At 40.5% G+C, this 22,990-nt stretch overlaps 1 protein-coding gene across 1 annotated transcript in view; it reads right to left on the bottom strand.

The window, feature by feature from the left end:
- Positions 1-22,515, bottom strand: part of LOC129713874 (meiosis inhibitor protein 1-like) — a 56,850-nt gene extending 34,335 nt beyond the window's left edge. The window contains exons 1-14 of the mRNA XM_055663230.1: positions 22,456-22,515; positions 21,441-21,626; positions 19,620-19,743; positions 18,190-18,240; positions 15,616-15,689; positions 14,619-14,724; positions 12,997-13,200; positions 10,818-10,934; positions 7,043-7,074; positions 5,369-5,483; positions 3,799-3,915; positions 3,361-3,460; positions 953-1,087; positions 125-230 (exon numbers count right to left, since the gene is read on the bottom strand). Coding sequence (XP_055519205.1) covers positions 125-230; positions 953-1,087; positions 3,361-3,460; positions 3,799-3,915; positions 5,369-5,483; positions 7,043-7,074; positions 10,818-10,934; positions 12,997-13,200; positions 14,619-14,724; positions 15,616-15,689; positions 18,190-18,240; positions 19,620-19,743; positions 21,441-21,602 — 1,443 coding nt within the window. The 5' untranslated portion in view covers positions 21,603-21,626; positions 22,456-22,515. The remainder of the gene's footprint in view (positions 1-124; positions 231-952; positions 1,088-3,360; positions 3,461-3,798; positions 3,916-5,368; positions 5,484-7,042; positions 7,075-10,817; positions 10,935-12,996; positions 13,201-14,618; positions 14,725-15,615; positions 15,690-18,189; positions 18,241-19,619; positions 19,744-21,440; positions 21,627-22,455) is intronic.
- Positions 22,516-22,990: the final 475 nt, after the last annotated feature.

Raw genomic sequence — 22,990 nt, 5'->3', positions numbered from 1 at the left:
GGCAAATTTACAAAGTCAGTTTCCATTCCTCCCTATAACACAATGTTTCTTAGGAATGCAACAATCACATTATAGCAGAACTACCTGTGGTAAGCAAAATATTAATTTAAAAATCTCACATTACCTCTTTACTCCTAATAGTGTCAGGAAGATCTGCACAGCGCATTAACATTGCTTCAATGAGCTTTTGCAATTCCTGGTACTGTACAGGTACTGCCAGATGTTCCTTCCTGAGAATTAAAAAAAAATAATAATAAAACTATGGTGCATATTTGTCACTTATTCCACCCATGTCATTCTATATGGATTCACTATTCAATATAATACTAAGCATCAAATGTGAATCTGGTTCATCAAAATGGGCCCGTAAATTTTGCTCCTCGGCTCACCTCTAACCTACTTGCTTGATCATTCCAGCCAATTAAACTATGAAGATATTTTTCCACTTGGCTAAATTTTTGACATTCACAATGTCGGATTGATTGGGAAAGTGGTAAATTGGATTAAAGATTAGGTTTAGATTTATTATTGGAACATGTACCAAGGTACAGTGAAAGGCTTTTTTTTGCATCCTATCCAATCAAATTATAATGTATACATAAATGCAATCAATGCCAAGCTCAGTACAATAATAGAGCATAGTGATAGATACAGAGCACAGAATATAGTTTTCAGCATTGAGGCACACTATTTCCAGAGATAAAGTCCAATGTCTATAATGGGGTAGAGATGAATAGAATAGCACCCTGTCTTATGGAAGGACTGTACAGAAGCCTGATAGAGGGGAAGAAGCTGCAGATTGCATGGAAAGAGGAAGACATCAGCCAAAATCAGGTTCAAAAGGTTGCATTCACAATTCCTATCCTGATGACAAATTCCACTTGTCTTCCTTTACTTGAAACAAACCTCTCGCTATTAGATCATCACTAATAACAAACATGCTTTTACTCACCGAAGGAAGGCTGCCACAGCATTGGCTGCTTCTGTCACAACTTCAAGACTGGAACTGGTCACTGCTTCTTGTAAAACAACAATAGCTTCATGCCAAATGGCAACATTCATAAACAACTGTATTCCTGATGGTTGTCTGTAAAATATACATTTATCTTTTAATTTGTATTTACACATTTAAAATAAATCGTTGTGAACACATTGAAGTATAAGATGTAAAATACAGCACATTTACAATTCTGCTCTAACGTCAATGCTCCTCTTGAAAGAGGAACTGTTAAGATAGTACTTTCATCTTAAAGTATATCCATTTATGATTCCAGTCTGAAGACCACGCTGGAGGCAACAAACTTAGAAAAGACCAGCTTGGTCTTAAGAAGTGACCTGAGCAAAATGCAGTAGATGCTGGGGCATATCTAACAAGCTCATCAGGAAGGTTGGCTCTGCCCTGGGGATGGAGTTTGATACATTGGAGGTGGTCTTGGAGGTCAGGATGCTCCTCAAACTGCAGAACATCTTGGACAATACTGCTTACCCCTTCAATGACACACTGGTCAACCTGAGGAGCACCTTCAGCAACAGGCCAGTTTCACCAAGATGCAGCACAGAACCCCACAGGAGATCCCTTTTCCCTGTGGCTATCAACCTTTCCAACTCCTCCCCCTTCTGTTGTGGGGTAGATTGACTCCCCCCCCCCCCCCCCCCCCCCCAAATCTTTACACATCCCCAATCCTGGACTTTCCACTCGTCACTTTAATTTCATGTTTTATGTGTTTTATGACTGTTGGCAGTCATATAAATCCCTCCTGGCATAAATAAAGTTCTATTGTATCGTATATTGAAACAATAACTTTTCCAAGCTATAATAGATGAAGAGGCAATTATCAGGTTTTGGACAGAAATATTACAATGTATTTATAACCAGGGTTTTGAGGTAATTAGCATAGTTATAGGTGCAGTTTTGGATTTACGTATAAAGTACACTAGTACTGATTCCAGAAAATTCTAATTAACAAATGTTAAAGATACGGGATAGAAATTAGATTTTACAAAAGCTGGTTGAAATTTCTCAAGGCTGGTGACACACAATATATTTAAATCTTTCGGCAGACTTTGATAAAGCAGCAAAGCTAATGATCTACAACGATAAAAGCACATATGAAGAGAGAGGTAATCCTAAATCCAGTAATATTGCTGCAGAAAAGACCAGACCAGTACATCAACAGTTTAATAGCTGAATTCAAGACAGTGCTGCCCGAGACTCATCCTACATTCCATAACATGGAAAGACCTCTTAGGTCGGCATCTACTGAGATGTAGTCAAGCTTTAGATAATCATTGTACAAATATGGTTGCCAGCCTCGATGAGGCTGAGTCAATAAAAAGTTTGGTGTAGCTAATAAGGCTCTGCAAAATCATCTTGACATTCGATTTTCAAATTGTGCTGTTAAAAGTATGACGTGCTGTGATTAGAATACAAAGTGATTCTAACAGGAGCCTGCTTCTTCAACTTTCAGAAATGGAGCTGTCAACAGACAAACATCTATATGTAGAAACATTTCCATCTCTTAGAATGTCAGAGCTGCACTGTTTCTCTAGATTTGATTCCCTTCTTGCAGCTGCAATTTTGTCACAAACTTTCCACTGGGAAACCCAAACTGATGCCTATGTGAAAAAAGCTTAAATGTACAAAATCTTATGGGAATCAAAAGGCTGAAGAAAAGCAGGTTTGGAAAAATCAATTCAATGGTAACTGTTAAGAAATGGTACAACTAATCTTTTATTCATGTGTCGTTTCCATGAGTGTCAAGGTACAAAATTGGAAGTGTCTTACATTTTGGGTATTGTGAATTAGAATGGGAAGAAACAATTTCTGCAGCATTTAGTGCTTTTTTTCTTTTGAAAGATTTTTGTGACTCCAGGGTGAAAGGAGGAGACGGCAGCGGTGGGGAGGGGAGGGGTTGGGTGGACAAAGTGACGGATAGGAAAGGATTTGAGAAAATGGGTCAGACAGACAAATGGGAATAGCTGAGCTATAAAACTTGGCCAGCATGGCCAAGTTAGGATATAGGGCCTGTTTCCAAGCCTTATGGCACCATCATTTTTATCTGGTACTCTGGCAATTTCAGTGGTGCCAGACAGATAGATTTCCACACTACTGGATATTATTACTATTAATACACACTTTTACTCGTTTTTTTCCAAGATGTTACAGATAATGTCATAAAGTTTTCAGTGAACTGGCAAGTTTACAGTAGCATGGGAAATGTGACCTGGTGATTTTTAAGGGAGTGTGGGAATGTGTGCTTTGTGAGGCAAATGCCAAATTTGTAAATAATGGAATTATTGGAATTTTACTGTACAACTATCCTAGCAATTAAAAGTAGATCACAAGTCTAAACAATTTACCTTTTTAAAATCTCACCAAACAGTAGCAGACCTTGCTTCTGTACTTCAATATTGTTCACCTTCATTGTCTCTTTCAAGCTTCGAACCAAGGATTCTATACCTGTAAATATTTTTAAATGTGAATTTCTGCTGTTTAATCAAGGATTTATCACTAACACCATATTGCACCACTAAACAATAATTGAAAATATTATCTGATGTCTTTCCTTAGCTTCTGAAATGAAATAAAGATCAAAATATTATAATCCATTGATGTGTATTCTATAATTTATATCAATGTTTCTCACTTCTCTCATTAGATAAGGAGTGATTAAGTGCTTGTTTTAAGTAGTTAAATTCACCTGCTTAACACAGCCTAAATAGCTAAACTGACCATTTTGATTCAGACAATGCAACTGTGTTATCTTAGTCAAAATGACATTCCTGGATTCTACTTACCATAAACGGAGTGGCACTTCGAAAAGAAAAGTTTCTCCTCAGTTAGCAAAAGAAGACAACTGTAGATTGACCAGACTAAGATCTCATCTGTACTAGAGAGTCGTTCAAACAGAAATTCTATGAAGAAAATAAAAGGCAGAAAATTCACATTCAACAAGCAATCTCAGTACAAAGACTGATTTATAATGCAGAGGAAATTGAGTTTGAGGGTAATCTGCAAGAACTTCAATTGTTATCTGATGACATGAAGAATGATAATCAAAGATGTTGCTCCCTACATTCTATGATGCCAGTCCATGACCTTTCATCTAAATTAACTGGCTACAACTTCTTGTAATTCTCAGTTGCTACTATTAACATTGTAATTCTGCTGCTATTAACATTGATTCCAATTTTATAACACAAGTCTGCGCCTTACAGTAGATTCTTCAAACATCAAGCACTTTATGAAAGAACGTTTTTGTTACATAAGTTTACAATTCCATATTTTCTTGGTGGCAGTTAAAAGGAATACAGGTGAGAGGGGCAGGTATCCTAAATATTGATATAAATATTATTTCATTATTGTCACGTGCACCAAATACAATGAAAAACTTAATGTCCTGGCAAATAATTTCATTCATGAATATAAGTCTATGATTTGCCTGGATACAAAAGAGAAGGTAAAAAGAGTGCAGAACATAATGTCACAGAGAAAGAGAAAGTGCAAATATAAAAAAGTGCAAGGCCACAAAAAGGTAGATTGGAAAATTGGGAATTCATCTTTAGCATTTGAGAGGGCTATTCTAGAGTCTGGAGGATAACGAGGAGGAACCCATTCTTCAATCTGCTGGTATCTGCTCTCAAGCATTTGTACATTCTCCCCCAGGGGGAGAAGAGAGAGTGACTGAATACAAGTGCTCCTTTATCATGCTGGCTGTTTCCTCAAGGCAGCATGATGTATAGGTGGAGTCGATGGATGAGTGGAGGGTGATGGGGACTGAAGGCTGTCTTGCATGCTGGACTAGGTGGCATTTACAACTCTCTGCAATTTCTTGTAGTATTTGGCAGAGCAGTTACTGTGCCAAGCTGCATTATATCCGGATAAGATGCTTTCTGTAGAGAATTTATAGAAATTTGTGAGTTGTTGGAGACATGCCAAATTCATTATCCTGAGGAAGGAGACATAGGTATGCTTTCTTGGCTATAACATCAATGTGGTGATAATTATACCTACAAACTTGAAGTTCTTGACCTCCTCCCCTTCAGCACCACTGATATAGATTTGGATGTGTACATCACTTCCACTGTGCTTCCAGAAGTCAGGCTAGCTCCTTTGTTTTGCTGACATTGAGGGAGATTGGCTTGACACCATGCTATTAAACTATCACCTTCCAATACTACACCACGCTATTATGCTCTAAACCCTTCTTATACTCTGCAAGATATAGGTTCCTTGGGCATTCTGCTGAAATTAAATGCAGGCAAGCTTCGAAGACAAGTCTTATGTCTTCCACGTGCAAAGACAGCATCAAAATATATTATTAAAAAGTTGTACATTTTTAATAAACATTAGTAAATAAAAAATCACCTGGAATGTCTGCATATACAAGTGTAGGAGCATACTGCACTGGCGAGTGGACAAGTATGGAAGTCATACATTGTACACTTGTAATTTGCAGTGTTTCATCTTTGTTGAGCAGCAACTACAAGAAAAGAGTAAAATGTAATATTCATTATGGTTTAGCTTCCAACAACTTTCAATTGTGCCAACTGACCAATGATATTAGTCACCAGTCAGAAGTGAATTTGTTTAAACTGAAGCTGTAACTTTAACACCCAGCAATTCTCCAACCAGCACCTCATATTCCATTTGGGGAGTCTGCATCCTGGGGGCATGAACATCGAATTCTCCCAATTTTGTTAGTCCTTGCTGTCTCTTCCCCTTCCTCAGTCCCCCTGCTGTCTCCTCCCATCCCCCAGCCTTCGGGCTCCTCCTCCTTTTTCCTTTCTTGTCCCCGCCCATCCCCGCCCCCGATCAGTCTGAAGAAGGGTTTCGGCCCGAAACGTTGCCTATTTCCTTCGCTCCATAGATGCTGCTGCACCCGCTGAGTTTCTCCAACTTTTTTGTGTAACCTTCGATTCTCCAGCATCTGCAGTTCCTTCTTAAACCCTGTAACTTTAAGATCGGATCAAAGTTGAGACATCCAAAAGCATGCGAGTCATTGAGTCAAAATCATGGAACTCCCTTTCCAATAACATTTTCGGACTATCACCTGACTGCATGAGTTCAGGAAGTCAGCTCATCATCTCCTCCTCAATTGCAATTAAGAAGCGGCAGTAAATAAATGTAAGTTTTCTTGGTGGTGTTGACATACTGTAAATGAAGTTTAAATATAGCTGCAGCAGGATTACTGGATTCCTGCTACAGATGTTAATGATGAAAAATTCATTTTAATATCATCAACAGTTTGGGTAAATTTTATTTAAAGTCTGCAATCCTATTTAGGAATTTAATGTGCTATCTCAAACTTGCATAGTTAGTTAAATGTCCAGCAGCAGAATGCACCCTTTACTCTTAGTATCCATCAGATAGATTTAGTGTCATTGCTAAATGACTTCTTGTTTCGGGGTTCTACACACATCACCTGGCCTCAGATAATTGTGAACTAGGAAATATTCCTCTTCTTCATCAGTATTGGAGAGAATTGCTTGAAAATGAGCTTTTAATATCGTGCAAATGCCACCAAGATCTCTGAACATTGTACAATCTTTCACCATTTAAGAAAACTACTATTCCATTTTGTCGTTCTCGAAATTCAGTTCAATCCAGGTTTGCAATATTAGAATCTTGGCAAATCCTCATTTAGATTACTGCATTGTGTTTTGATCTCCCTACCATTGGAAGAAACTTTCACTCTGGACAATGTTTGATCAAATAACAAGATCATTTCTGATACCAAGTGTTGGAGTAACTCAATAGGTCAGGTAGCATCTCTAAAGAGTCTGAAGAAGGGTCGCAACATGAATCGTCACCTAATCATGTACTCCACAGATGTTGCATGACCAGTTCAATTACTCCAGCACTTTGTGTTTTTTATTTTTTGGTAAAGCAGCATCTGTAATTCCCTGTATCCACAAGATAATTTCTGGCCTGGTAACAATGGCCTATGAAGACAGATTCTTAACTATATTTTGATCAATACCTTCAAATAATTCATACGACATATAAATAAAATCGTAAAATAAGCTGAAGGGGCATTACCTTTTTCAATAGTAACCACAGTGAATTTCCACCTGAAAAATATGTGCTCTTTTATTCATGATTATCAATGATTAACATAATCTGGGTGAAATTAAAATTATACATCACTCAGATTTAAAGGTATGGTATTGAGACCATCACATTAAGCTTCACATCGGTGGCCATCACATCAGTATACAAACCACCGCAAAAGCAACTGAATCTACCATCTGCATGAATTATGAATGTCCCGACGCCAGAGTACCATCACCTGGCGAGAACGGCCGGGAACATCGGGCCCCTTAACGGCGACTGTGGAGGCCTCAATAGGCCCGACTCTGGGTGGACAAGAGGATGGGGACTGGACTTTGTGCCTTCCCCCACAGTGGGAACCACTGTGGGGGGGTGTTTTTATGTTTTAATGTTAAACTTCTTGAATGCTATGTTGTATTTTTATTAGTGTGCTGCAAGGACATTTGAATTTCCCCTGAATAAGGGGATTAATAAAGTAATATCTATCTATCTATCAACTGCTGCACCCCAAATCTGGATTGGTGACTTTAACTGCCACCACACCCAATGGGGCTACAACGAAAACAATGAAGATGGTGAGGCAGCTTGCTTGTGGGTGGAAACTGGTGGACTGACGCCGTCATTTCATGTGCTAAACTACCAAAATCATTCAACAGCTGTAGGTGGAAGAAAAGCTACAATCCTGACCTGATCTTCACAAGGAATATCACTAATTGCCACAAAACGCTTGAACAGCCAATTGCAGGGTTTCAACATCGATCAATTGGGATCCGCATCACGGCCACAGTGACCCCAAAACACCCTCCCGTATTCCAACGGCGATTCAATTTCAGAAAGGCGGACTGGGAGGCTTTTGCTAAGGCTACTGATGAGCTTGTGTAATATATAGAAAGTTCATCACATAACTACAACCAGTTTGTTGATGCGATCCACTCAGCAGCACGCAAGACCATTCCGCGGAGCTGCTGGCTTAACTACATTGCAGGCGTGGACGCTGAAACTGCTGACTTACTCTCTATGTACGAAGGACTTTTTGATGAAGACCCATTCACAGACAAAACAGCTGAGATGGGGAAACAGCTCACAGACGCACTCAATGAGGCAAACACAGATAATGGCAGGAGCTAATAGAAACAAGAGACCTACGACACAGCAGCAGGAAGGCATGGGCGACACTGAGATGTCTCGGTAATGACCCCACCCGCAGTAAACTACGTGGAAATGTGACTGCTAACCAGGTTGCCCACCAGTTGTTGTTAAATGGCAAGAGTAGTGGTAAGAAACCTCCACCCCAAAGGTTGTTGATGGCAACAACCGAAACGACGGATGGTACATCCAACCTTTCATCATGGACGAACTCAACAAAGCCCCGAATGTGATGAAACCTAACAAGGCAGCTGGCTTAGACAACATCAGAACTGAGATGCTGCAAAATCTGGGTCCCAGAGCACGAGAATGGCTGCTGCAGATGTTTAACATCTGCGTAGCAACCAACTCCATCCCACGAGTTTGGCGGAAATCCAAGGTTGTTGCTTTACCAAAACCAGGCCAAGATGCCAATTTTCCCAGCAGCTACCGGCCTATAACTTTGCTGTGCCACCCATTCAAACTGATGGAAGGATGCATCTGATCTGCATCACGCTGGATGTAGACAATGTCTTGATACCTGAACAGGCTGGGTTCCGCCATGGAAAGTCAAAAACAGGACCACTGCTGAACCTCACTCAACACATTGAAGGTGGCTTTGAGTGGAAGCTGATCACAGGTGCAGTATTTGTAGACTTTTCCATAGCATATGACACTGTGAACCACTGTACCATGAAAGCCAAACTGCAACAAACACTGCAGGACTCTTGTCCAGTTCATCATGACAATGATGGAGAACCGCCGCTTCTTCCTATGCCTGAATGGTCAGAACTGCCGTTGGAGACGCCAAAAGATTGGTCTACCACAGGGCAGTGTCCTTGCCCCAAAATTGTTCAATATATACACCAATGACCAACCCATCACCCCGAAAACTAGGTTCTTTCCGTATGCTGATGACTTGTGCATCGCAACGCAATCCTCAGACTTCAGCCAGATTGAGACCATACTAGAGGCTGCTCTGCAGAATATGACAACATACTATCAACAGAACTCCCTGCGCCCAAACCCAACAAAAACGCAAAGTGCAGCTTTCCACCTCCGGAAACGGGATGTGAAGCGTCAACTGCAGGTGCGAAGGAATGATGTCCTGTTGGAACACTGCAAAGCCCCAAAGTACCCAGGTGCGGTCCTCAATCGCACGCTATCATATCGCCAGCATGTTGAGAAAACCAAGGCAACGGTCAACTCCAGAACAATGTAATAGAAAAATTGGCGAATGCTCATTTGGAAGTGATCCAACAACAATCCGCACTGCAGCCCTGGTGCTCTGTTTCTCAATGGCAGAATATGCAAGCCCTGTTTGGAGCTGCTCTAAACATGCACACAAGATGGACTCTGCATTGAACACCGCCTGCAGGAAAACAACAGGATGTCTGCTGCCGACAAAGGTTGAACACCTTTACGAGCGGGCTGGCATCGACGAACCATCTCGAAGACGTCATCGGGCAGCTGCAGAAGAACGCTTCAATGCGGACACAGACCCCCGTCACCCCTTGCACAATCACCAACATGCCAAGGAACGCTTGAAGAGTTGAAACAGCTTCATGGAACTAAAGCCAATCGTGCCAGGCACCAAAACCAAACAGATGACACCAGGACACCACCTGCCTTATACCACCTGGAAAGCCCTAAACCGCCTCTGCACTGGAGTGGGACATTGCGGACTCAACATGAAGAAGTGGGGCCTCTCGAACTCTGACAAGTGGAACTGTGGAGACGTGGACAATGGCCCACCTACTGACTTGCCGCGGAGAGGCATGCACTGCGGACGATCTCCGCAGAGGCACAGATGTGGCACTGGCTGTGGCAAAGTGATGGCAGGACGTTGTCTGACACACGAGCGAACAAAAATAATTGATGTAGAATTATGCTCAGAAATGTGCAGTCAAAGCTAGAAACTTAATCAACAATCAATAATTGATGTAGAATTATGTTTCTGATTCGGTACAAATATTTTAATAGGTTTTCTGATATTTGTGGTAATGACAGGGAAACAAGACTAATAACTGTTTCTCACAAAGAGAGCAGGGAGCCACTGAGCAATGCGACATTGCTTTAATGGGAACGCATACTTGACTAGACATTGACACATGCCTTGCAGTTAGTCAGTTCGCATCAACGGAGTTGAAGGAGAAATTTCTGACCAGAGATGTTCTGCAAGCACTTTTCAATCAAAGAATCCTAAGCACCATGACAGCAATTTACTAATCTATAGAATGCAGTACAATGGAAGCTACCAACCCGACAGTGCAGAACTTTCCCTTCTATGCATTGACTGCATTTCAAATATTAACCATGTTAATCATGGAAACTGCATAATGTCAGTTCCAATTTGCTGACTGAAGTGAACCAGCCTTTCCAGAATGGATAAATTGGGTTCCTGCTTCAGCATTAAACTAAAGGTAAATGTGAAAAAAGGACTGTTCTGACTCATTGGTTACAACCTGTGAACATTTAGGCATACTTTCCATTTTACCAAGCAATGCATCAAGTATAACTTCCACCATTGTCACGTATGTCTGCCTACCTCAGCAAGTGCCCTTTTAGCTCTGCCATCATTCACGTTATTCACCCCCTCCCACCATTTCACTTTAAAAGACTATAATAATCCAATAACCTTGTGGTACTGTACCCTGCGGAACTACTTCATCTTCTGGGTTAACTCCTTCTGTTCCATATGAACTCATCATCACAGTCACAAACTGTCTAAACTGCAGAAGGTGCTTGAGGAGACCTATATTAGTGTGTAGAAAAAATAATGTGAAGGAATTTTCATTTTGATTTTTAATAAATTATGAACTTTGAACAAATTATGGACAAATCAATGATTTTAACCATTAACACAAGATTACCTTGAAACTGAGTAGCCGCAACACATCAACTCCCGGACAAACTCAACGCTGTCTACGCTCATTTTGAAAGGGAGAACAGCAATGTACCTTCACAAGCCCCCACATCCTCTGATGATACTGTGTACTCAAGCACAGTGGTCAATATCAGAAGATCATTCCTCAGGGTGAACCCTCTGAAAGCATCCTGCATTGATGGTATACCTGGCTGCATTTTTAAAACCTGCACAGACCAACTAGCTGCAGTTTTCAGGGACATCTTCAACCTCACCACTACAGTCCATGATACCCAATGGCATTAAAAGGGTAGACAACAATAACTGGGAATTAACTCTGCTTTTCCACTAATAATGCCTGATCTACTATTTCCACCATTTTAAAAAAAAATTTATATCAGTAGTTTCCTGTGAGCCAGCAATTTAGTTTAGTTTTAGTTTCCAGATATAGTGCTGAAACATGCCCTTTATCCCACCGAGTCCTCACCGACCAGCGATCCCCGCACATTAGCACTATTGTACACACACTAGGGACAATTTACATTTATACCAAGCCAATTAACCTACAAACCTGTGTCTTTGGAGTGTGGGAGGAAACCGAAGATCCCTCAGAGAAAACCCATGCAGGTCACGGGAGAACGTATGAACTCCGTGCAGACAACACCCATAGTTGGGTTCGAACCCGGGTCTCTGGCGCTGCCAGGCAGCAACTCGAATGCTGCGCCACCGTGCCACCCAATTAGGATCTCATAGCACACTATCTTATATGCAGTATCTTATCCAAGATTCAAGATTCAAGAGGTTATTGTCATGCGTTCCAGATGGGACAATGAAATTCTTACTTTGCTTCAGCACAACAGAATATAGTAGGTATGTACAAGTGGCCAAGTACACATCCTCCTAACGTACAGCCATACATAAGAACGACCATTTGGGAGATTGTCAGGATAGTTTGCTGGCTGCTGTGGGGCTGCAGGTTCTTGGCACCAGCTGGAATTCTGTAAACCAGGAAGAATTGATTTCTCCCCTTTTGTGAATGTTATCCAGAGACATGCCATCCAAGCCACCAGTTGTATTTAAAAAAAAATAGTATTTAAAACCTCAGCTGCCCAAGGTATGTTTGGGCTAAATTTGTTGGTATCAGCGTTATTATTAAGAATAGCAAAGATTTAACATTTTTCTCCAGACTATCTAATCCTATAAAACAACCCACTTCTGTAGGTATTTTCATGTGGGAACTCAGTTCACGGTTACATTTCCAACTTGCAAATGATTCAGGTTACAAACTGATCACAAGAACAGAACCTTGTTATAACCTGGGGATCACTTGTACCTGGCATTATCAACATGCCTGATATTTTGCCAGAAAAATCTGAATTTTGAGTTGGGTCACTAAAATCTCAAAATAAACCTAGGCATAAAAATTATTAAGATTTGAGTATAGCTGTATTTATTGCAGCTATCTAGGTAAAACAATGAGAAGTATTGACTGGTTTATCAGGCGTCTCTTGTTTTTGTGCTAACCGCTACTTCTATTGCTACATGCAGTCTTTGAGATATAGAAACTAAAGATAACAATAGTCTTTTTCCCCAAGATAGAGGATTCGAAAACTAGAGGACAAAGGGAAAGATTTAAGGGACCACAAGGACAACATTTTACAGTACACATTCATACATTTATGACTTTTAAAGGCCATTTGCACAGATAGCTGCATAGAAAAGGTTTAGAGTGCATTTGTTTTCTGTTTGGGCCAAACGTAGACAAATGGGATGAACCCAGTATGCCACCTAGGGGGGGTCAAACAGATGGCACTGCTTCTTTGCTGCATTTGTTTAATGACTCTTTGATCAGAAGAAGCTTCCAACTAAAAACAGTTATATGAAAACTAATAAACAAAACTATTTTGTGGAGCTAAAATATCACATAAAACATTGTATATTTCAAACTTACCAAGGGTGTTTATTTGCAGTTCTTTGGTCTGTGCTGCCTCCATAATTGAAATAATGAGCTTACAAAGTCTCTCACTGAAGTACATAGAAAGCTTCTCCACTACAGGAGGATAACTGTACATGGCACAAAAAATATAGCAGACCGATGCTCTCACTGCTTCATCAGGGTAAACCAGTGCTAGCCTCATATGTTCCAGCAGCATTGCTGATATATGAAGAAAAATACAATAATGTTTTTTAAAATGATTGTTTCTGACTGAAATAACATTTCATTAGTTCAACATGGTTTTAACATTTAAAGTACTTTTAGGTAAATAATCCTATTATGCTTTACAAGCTTTTTAATTTCAGATTCCTGGCATTTGCAATTGTTTGGGGTTTTCATGTAAGGATGAATCATATTTAAAAATGCTTCACCATTCTTGGTCCCTTTGGAATCTTGAGAAGGGAGGGCAGGAAATGATGTAACCAAAGGACATATAAAGAATACAGTAGATGTAATGCATTTGGATTTCCTAAATGCATTTGATACGTTACCACAGCAGATTCATGACAAATATTGGAACATGAAGTCAGTGAAAAAGTAGTAGATCAAATAGCTGGCAGACTACAAACCAGAAAATAGTAAGGAACACGGGGATATGTTGAATAGGTCAGGCAAAGGAGAGTTGGAGACTCTTGCATTAGCCTATTTGGCAGACTGTCCCTATATGTGTCATGGAAGACACCTGTCGCTCAACTGAAAAGGTGCCAACAAAGCTGAAGCATCTGCAAATATTTTCAGTTAGCAATGTGAAATAGATGATCCATTTTGACTTCCCAAGAATCCTGAATGTTAGAGAATCCAGTCTTTTATAAATTTGATTCACTTCATGTGATTATCAAGAAATGGTCTGAAGCACAACACAGTAAAGGGAATGGCACAAGATTACATACTAGATGAAGAAGCAAAGACATTTTTATATATAGTTGTAGCTGCTTCACCAGTGGCATCGACCTTGCTAAGAGAATATTAATCAGCCAATTCTGGAGGTCTCAAAGGGAGGAAAGGAGGTCCAGTGTGTTCAGTACTGCAACAACATACTGGTGCCCAAATGATTTTCTTGACCACTGGAAAATAATTGTAATGTTTTCCATTTGGTATATCTTTAGCTACACTGTAGATGAAATGAAGCAAAGCATAAATAATGCAGGAAACGCCTAAGCGGCTGTCAAATTTAAGTGAGAGTCATATGCAAGTTTTGAATGCTAATGTGCATGCAAAATCAGAATTCCAAAAGACAGCTTTCAAAATTTGCTCTAGTGTCTGTCACTAACTGTGTTGTAAGTGAAAGTTTGTTCAGTTATTAACCATTCCAGATTATTTGTGAGGATCTCAAACCTTTTTAATAGATCTTGGTTAAAAAAAACTTAACTTTTTACCAATTAACACTAAACGATGAGACATTTTTGAAAGTCTGTTTTTCCAGCTAAACATTAAATACAATGATACATTGATACAAATGAAACTGTCCAGTCGTCTGTCTGCTCTAGGAACTGGCACAATATATGGTAGGCTGGAAGTGTGTTATTTTCCACATGCTAACATCTCAACTTGATATTTATGTTCCTCCAAATACTCACGATATTTGTGGATCAACTTCTCTGCAAGGAATGGGATTGTGATCAACAGTTTCCCCATCAATGTAAAAACAGGTAAAGTTTTCCTCATACTGCTTTTTTCTGACAACTGGTAAAAGAATAAATAGGATATCAACACTCTCCGACTAAAGAAATTCCTCATCTCCTTTCTAAAGGAACGTCCTTTAATTCTGAGGCTATGATCTCTAGTCCTTGACCCTCCCACTAATGGAAACATCCTCTCCACATTCACTCTTTATTCTCAAACTTGCAAGGCTAGGTAGCATTATGGAGAATCTATTTTGAACCCTTTCCAACTTAATGATATCCTTCCTGTAGTTGAGCGACCAGATGTTCTTTTGATTGTTATTTTATGCAAAGTAAGCAGACTTGGTGAACATTGCTGAATTTCAATGGGAGCGGCTGCAAATGGCATACAAGAACAACTGCAAGTAGCTTGGAGTTGAGATGGCAAGTTGCATGCTGTTGACAAGGGCAGCAGAGTGCAGACTGGTTGCCTGACAAGCAACAGCAAAAACTCTGGCAAGAGGGCAGCATTTTTGTGGACTGTGAAGCCACTGCAATTCTTGTAAAATATATAGGCGAATAGATTTTAAACTGTTGGAATATCCAGCACAATCAGTGCAATGAAAATTTCGAATATGACGGTAATAAGCTGAGTGCGCTAAAGCAATTTGCACTTTCATTGCAGCAATCAAACCAAGTCAATACTGCTCATTCCGCAAAATATCATCTCAATCTAAAGAAAGGTCTCGACCCGACCTATTACCTTTCTATGTTCTCAGTGATGCTGCCTGGCATGCTAAGTTCTTCCACTACTTTCTGTCCTTTTTTGCATTTAAATGGTCTGAAGCTTAGTGAAGTAAATACAAATTACATTTCTCAACAGAATATGTTGCTTACTAATTTAATACATTTCTGGATGAATTATCACCATTATGAAAATATTGCAATATATCTCATCTTTGGAATAACTGACCTGTTTTTGGCATTGATCCAGCACGCAGCATACAAACTCATCTGCCTTAAATTCCTCAGTGAGTAGCACAAGAACTGAAAAAAAACATCAGCTCTGTTGGTTGGACCTGTAAATAACCTACCCACAAATCGTTCTCATATTCCTGCATCAACAATTACTTTGGTGAGCCAATTCAAGAATAATAAAATGCATTTCAAAAGCAATGTAATTAGGAACAGAATAACGTTTATTTTTCCCTAACCTCAGTTAAAACTCATGGTTTGGCAATTGACTCACTGGTGTACTAATTCCAACAATCCCTCCAAACCGGTAGGGCTTTAGTTCCCACACTCTCTTTGAAGTCACCCCTCCTCATTCCTGCATGGCCTGAAGCTCTCTGGGATCCTGGTTCCTTTTTCCAGTAATCGCTTGAACCTTACCTGGTTCACTAGAAAATTTATTATACAACTGCACTGTATGACGACTGAATAATGTGAATTCAAAGACTGTGATATCAATTAGAGTCATATTCAACAATCCAGAATATCTGACAGTTCATCCAGTGATGGAAATGGGTTTTAGAAACTAGGGGTACTCTAAGGTTCTTGAGGCTGAAGTTGGGAAGGAGGGGAGGGGATTTTGCTTATGTGCGGTCATACCCATGTAAGAATACAAGAATGCATGACTTGTTTATTGTGTATTTATAATATAGTTTATTGTGTATTATATGTCATAGCTGCTTTCTTGCATTTCTTTCACTCTCTCTTTGTTGGCTGCAGCCATCGTCTGCTTCGGTGAGGGAAGCAGATCGGTGATAAATCAAAAGGGCCCTCGCAGACTGTCTGATTGACCGCCAAGTGACCAGCGCATTATGTGATTGGACACAATGCCCTTGGAGACAGCGGCTGATTGGACGGGAGGAGACCGATTTGATGGTTGGACGGGAATGTTAAGGGAAGCTGGTCGGTGATTGGACACAACCCCCTTAGAGACAGCGGTTGATTGGCCGCCAAATAATCGGTCACAAAAAATTGACAAATAGGAAAACAATAAAATCGGAATTCCGATTTTAAAATCGGAATTCCGATTTTAAAATCGGAAGATCATGCCTGATCTGCAGCAAAGATATTAGTATCTGCTCAGGTATCTTTGATCTGCAGTTCCTTCCTAATAAAGAAGAACCCTGGTCCGAAACAACTCCTAATCCATTTCCTCCACAGATGCAGCCTAACCTGCTGAGTTCCTCCAGCACTCTGTTTTTTATTTAACTCTTGAAATTGAAGTTAGACATAAAGCTGGAGTAACTCAGCGGGACAGGCAACGACACTGGAGAGAAGACCCTTCTTCAGACCGAACTGAACTCTCGTTGGTGAGAGTACTTGATTGTCTGCAGAAGTGTCTCGACCCGAAACGCCACCCACTCCCCAGATCCGCCACCCATCCCGTTGAGCCACCCCAGCCGCTCCGTGTCCACCTTCAACTCCAAAGAAAAAACAGTGCTGGAGGAACTCAGCGGGCCAGGCGGCACCAGCAGAGGGAACGGACCAGGAGCCGCCATGGGCCAGAATTCCCCCCCCCGCCCAACAGGAAGGAACCACCGTTGCAGCCCATCCCGCAAAACGCCAAATTATTCCGGGAATGCAGAGACGAGAGGGTGAGAAAGAGAAAGTGAGAGAGCGAGAGTGATCCAAAGGTCGGATTCGGATCCCAACTACGCCTCGCTGAGACCTCGCCAGATGTTTTAAAGCTATGGCCCCCTCTAGTTCGAGCCACGTGGGCTAAGATACCACGTTGGAAACAACCACGTTCGCTACTTTGACTGAGTTCAACCTTGAGAACCTCTCGCCTATCAATCACCGCGATTAAGGTAACCCCCTTTCTGGGGGGAGGGACTATAAAACCCTGGATGCCTGGACATAACTCAGTCACTCTGCAAGATCGCGAGGGAGAGGCCATGACTCTCATTCTAAGCTGTGAATCAACTGAACTGTGAGTCTGCAACGTACTTGCAATAAATGATTTGTTAGCCCTTAATGAAAAAGAAATGGGTTGCTTGGCCTGCCCTGTGTTTGAAACTACAATGAGTTAGATTAGCTTCTAATCATTGACATTTGTCACAGATAGAAGAGATATTTGGAAAAATTCTGTTTAATTTTGTTTTAAAATAGTGCAATCTATGTAATACTTTGAATTGTCTTAAAGAGTGTCTGGTATTTAACGAGCATTGATGTATATGTTCTAAACTTTCATCCCATATATCTTTCATTATGCGTTGAGCCAATTCATTTTCCCATGCTTGTCTATGTAATTCCGTCGACGGGACATCAATATCTACAGTATGTATTTTAGTAAATACAATATGGTAGGCCTTCATCAATCTTGATCACATACAAGGAAGGACATTACTTTTTTGTAGATCATGCTCATATAGTTCAGCCCCTGGCATGGGTTGAGTTTGTAAATGTTGAATCTCAAAATAATTAACCAAAAGTATGCTCGTGTTTGGGAAAAGGCAGGAAAACAAGTCTGGTAGCACAAATGCATGAATCATATGGCACTATATTAATGTAGCATGATTCATAGCAATGACATTACCTTCAATCGCCAGATTAATTGTGACATCATCTTCAACAGATTGCAGCATATCTACAATTAACACGAAGCATAAAATATAAAGCATATCTATTTAAACATACTGAACTAGACATTCCTTTACTTCCTCTTAATAACACTAAAACAGCAATCGAGGGTTATCTTAACACTGCTTTGAAAAACTAACAGAGCAAGATCTTCAAATTCCAAGGATCAAGATTCAAGCGAGTTTATTGTCATGTGTCCCTGATAGGACAATTGAAATTCTTGTTTTACTTCAGCACAACAGAACATAGTAGGCGTTACTACAGAACAGATCAGTGTGTCCATATACCATTGTATAAATATATACATACGCGAATAAATAAACTGATAAAGTGTAAATAACATATAATGGGTTATTAATGTTCAGAGTTTTGTCCGAGCCAAGTTTAATAACCTGATGACTGTGAGGAAGTAGCTATTCCTGAACCTGGTTGTTGCAGTCTTCAGGCTCCTGTACCTTCTACCTGAAGGTAGCAGGGTGATGAGTGTGTGGCCAGGATGATGTGGGTCTTTAATGATGCTGCCAGCCTTTCTGAGGCACAGACTGAAGATGATGTTGAAACTGAAAATTCAGCACAATGTTCTCTAATTGGCACTGCAAGTCTATGACATTAGCCTCAAAAGTGATCTCAATAGCCAGCTCTTAACAGGACATAGTAAAACACATGCAACATTACCTGATGGATAGCATTATTACTGAATCTATGGATGAAATATGATAGGGGTGATTTGGTAGTGCTCCAAGAAGGCCAAAAGAGCCACCTACAAACTGATGAAGAATGATTCTCACAGAAAGCATGTTCTTCGTGAAATGAGGTCCCCAGTGACACCGGCGATCAAACATGCAAAAAATAGATTTGCAAACCCCCCCCCCCCCCCCCCCCCCCCCCCCCCAATTTCAAGCTGAACTTTTTTTTAACTGCCAGGGAATTTCTGGGTCCACTTGGTGAAATGCAATTTTTTGCATGATTACAAAGTTTTATTTAATTAGAACTAAATCAAAAAATATTCATATTCATTGAATGAAACCATGATAAGTAATGTTCTAGAAAATGTTGTGCATTTACGAAATAAATTTAGCTTAGTTTTAGTTTACTTTATTATTGTATTGTGTACCGAGCTACAGTAACATTTTTTTTGTTGCCTGCTATTCAGTCAGCGAAAATCATATATAGTTCTTTCATGCGCTTTTGAGGTTGAAAGCAAGAACCATTATGGGGGGGGGGGGGGGGGGGGAGAGTAATGTATCTAATTATACTATATTGAAATAAGAGGTCTTGCTGATCCTTAGGTACCTGGAACTTCTAATCCTTTGCAGTAAATATTCCTCACATTATATAATTGAGAAAATATTACAAGAACTCTGGTTTTGAACACACAAGACTTACCCAGCAAAGTAGTCATAAAGTGAATGCACACTCGACCATCCATTGAGAACAGTTCTCCCACAGTGTGAGGGAATCTTTCAAGAACATCCTTGAAGCAAGCAAGCGTATATTTTTTGCGAACAATCTGAAAAGCAACATTTACATCAGTAGGAAACAGTTACTAGAAAATTTCACTCAGTTGATTAAACAAAAAGAGCAAACACTTAATTTTGGCTTGGAGAGCAACATGGATGTACTCATTCATGAATCATAGGAAGTTAGTATGCAACTATATAAAGCAAATAGGAAGGTCTTTAAATTACCCAGATCTTGTAATGGCTGTGATGGCTTTCTGTCTGTGTGTAGCATTCTCCAAAGTACAAATATTCACACACTACACACGTCTTCATAAAAACCCACATGCTGGATCCTGGTGGGCATCTTCAACCTCCATTTAAATGAAGTTAGTCCCAACAGAAAACTTCCTCATTCCCCACTATTGGTCCAAATTTTTGCCACACCATTGGTGAGGAGGGAGCGGCGACCAGAAGAAACGCTGTCGCATGGGGCTACGACATGAGCCACAGCAACAGCCTTTGCACCGGAACATGCGGTTTTACTTTGAATTTACATTACATAGATTAGTTTAGAGATACAGTGTGGAAACAGGTCCTTCGGCCCACCAAGTCCACCCCAACCAGCGATCCTTGCACACCAACACTATCCTACACATACTTGAGGCAAATTAAATTCAATCAGGAAATTAAGTTATGAGTTAATAAATTTTAGGAAGGCAAATAAGGTATGGAAATGAACAAAATATGACAGAATAAAATAAAGTTTTAAAAGAACACGTACACACATCCCTGAAGAAAGCATGCCATAGGGTGCTAAGAAGACATATAGGATAGGGTTTTTTAAGTTATTGTTTTATTTTATGCTTATTATTTGTTGTCCTAGGAGTACTGTGTTCACATGCCCGTTATGCTGCAGAGAGTAAGAATTTTGTTCCATTATCAGTACATATGATAATTAAACACTTAACTCTTGTGTGTGAGATTGTAACTAAGGTCAAGTGAATAGGCAAGGACATGACAGGTGGAATAAATAGGTAAAATTAGGTCATACCTGTGGTAGAAAAAGAGAAAGGTAAAGTATTTTTTTATGGTGAACAATTGAAAGCCGTTTGTGGCATCTTTGTACATGAATCATTGAAAGCTAATGTACAGGTACAATGAGCAGTTAAGAAGGCAAACTACGCTGACCGTTATTACATAAAGATTTGACTAGACGAGCAGAGGTTTCTTGCTCCAATTATATAAGTGCTGTATCTGGAATAATAGTCTGATAGGGAGAAATAATAAACTTGGCATCGAGCAAATACTGTAAAGGTTTCCAGATTTGCTTCCTGGTTTGGCAGATGTCGCTTGAGAAGAGATTACACAGACCTGGCTTATAACAGTGGAATTTATAAAAATGAGTAAGAAGGAACTGCAGATGCTGGTTTACACCTCAGACACACAATGTTGGAGTACTCAGCGGGACAGGCAGCATCTCTGGATAGAAGTTTCGGGTCAGACCCTTCAGACTGAGAATGATGATCTAATTGAAACATTCAAGTGCCTGACACATGATAGAAAAGGATGATCATGTAGAGTGATAATCTACTGAGCTATGAACCAAGAGCTATGAAGTGGGATTATGCTAACATCCTATTTTAGCCAGCATAGACAGTGATGTTTTGCACCAAAAACTTCTGATGATTCAATAAAAACAATGGCACAATATTGAAAGACCAGTTAATTTTACACACTAATTATAATATACTTTTTCACTTCTTACCGATACACTGTTTTCTTCCACCATCTCAATCACGCAGGCAATGCAAAGCAACTGTTCCCTTTCCTGCATTTCGTCTCTAAACTGTACTGTCCAATGCCCATCGTGGCGGGAATGGCTCCATTCACAAACCACGTTACAATTGCCAGGGCTCAAGTCCTCCATTTAGCACAATGGCTTCCCTCCCAACTAAAAACATAAAGATTTAATTATTCCAAGGTTAACATTTAGAGGGTTGCTAAATAGTCAGCTGCATCAATATGATTTAGAGATGATAACACGCATTTTAACATGATTCCAAATGAATGTTTTACAATCCAAATTATTTTTTCCTGGATATAAATAACCACATTTTGCGATTTCTCCAGTTATGCTGCCTGACCCAATGAGTTACTCTAGAAGTTGGTGTCTGTCGATCTTTGGTATGAATCAATCAGCATCTGCAATTCCGTTATTACAGTTCCGTTTACACATCTGTTTTACAGCTCTCCCGGTCCTGATCCGTACCCTAATCCTCTCCTCACACACCCACTTTATAGCGCAAATAACGCTGTCATTCAATCTCTGATCCATTATTCACACCAACCCTCTATAATTGACCGAATCGGCCTCAACAAAACCCAGTAACTCATGCCCTCTGCCACCCCACCCACCACCAAATATACTAGAGGAGCTCCTCTAGTATCTTTGCCCACCACCCTCGCTTGTCCAGCTGCTGAGCTTCCACGTTCGCACACGTCGAAAGTACGAAGATAGACCAAAATGCTGGAGTAACTCAGTGGGACGAAGCAGCATCTCTGGGGTGTGGGCCTTCTGCAGACTTGACCCGAAACGTCGCCCATTCCTTCTCTCCAGAGATGCTGCTGAGTAATTCCAGCAGGTGGACAAAAATGCTGGAGAAACTCAGCGGGTGCAGCAGCATCTATGGAGCGAAGGAAAAATAGGCAACGTTTCGGGCCGAAACCCTTCTCCAAACTTCAGGCGGGTAATTGAGTAATTCCAGCATTTCGGTTCAAACCGGCATCTGCAGTTCCTTCCGACACACGTCGAATGCGTGCCTCAGAAAGGCCAAGCAATCTCCAATCCAGCCCCAGCCCCACGGCTGAGAAAGCAGACGCCACCCACGCTGCAGCAGCAAAATGGCGGCCTCAGTGGATCTTCGCGCCTTCTTTCCCCGCCAGCGGACAACCTGCGCCGAGCGCGTGTCTCCGGCAGCGGCAGGGGACACGCGCCCACGGGAACGCGCAACGACGACGACGCCAGCCGCGCCCAAGTCTTCATTTACAAATCATTGGTAAACAAAAAAATGCCATTTAATATTCCAGCAAGATAATATTTAATAATAAATGCTCAAGTACTATTGTATATTGTAAAGACTGGATAGACTCGGTTTATACTCTCTAGAATTTAGAAGATTGAGAGGGGATCTTATAGAAACTTACAAAACTCTTAAGGGGTTGGACAGGCTAGATGCAGGAAGATTGTTCCCGATGTTGGGGGAGTCCAGGACAAGGGGTCACAGCTTAAGGATAAGGGGGAAATCCTTTAAAACC

This window comes from Leucoraja erinacea, chromosome 37 (genome assembly GCF_028641065.1).
Source record: "Leucoraja erinacea ecotype New England chromosome 37, Leri_hhj_1, whole genome shotgun sequence".
Lineage (NCBI taxonomy): Eukaryota > Metazoa > Chordata > Chondrichthyes > Rajiformes > Rajidae > Leucoraja > Leucoraja erinaceus.
This window is presented reverse-complemented; position numbering and strand designations above follow the sequence as displayed.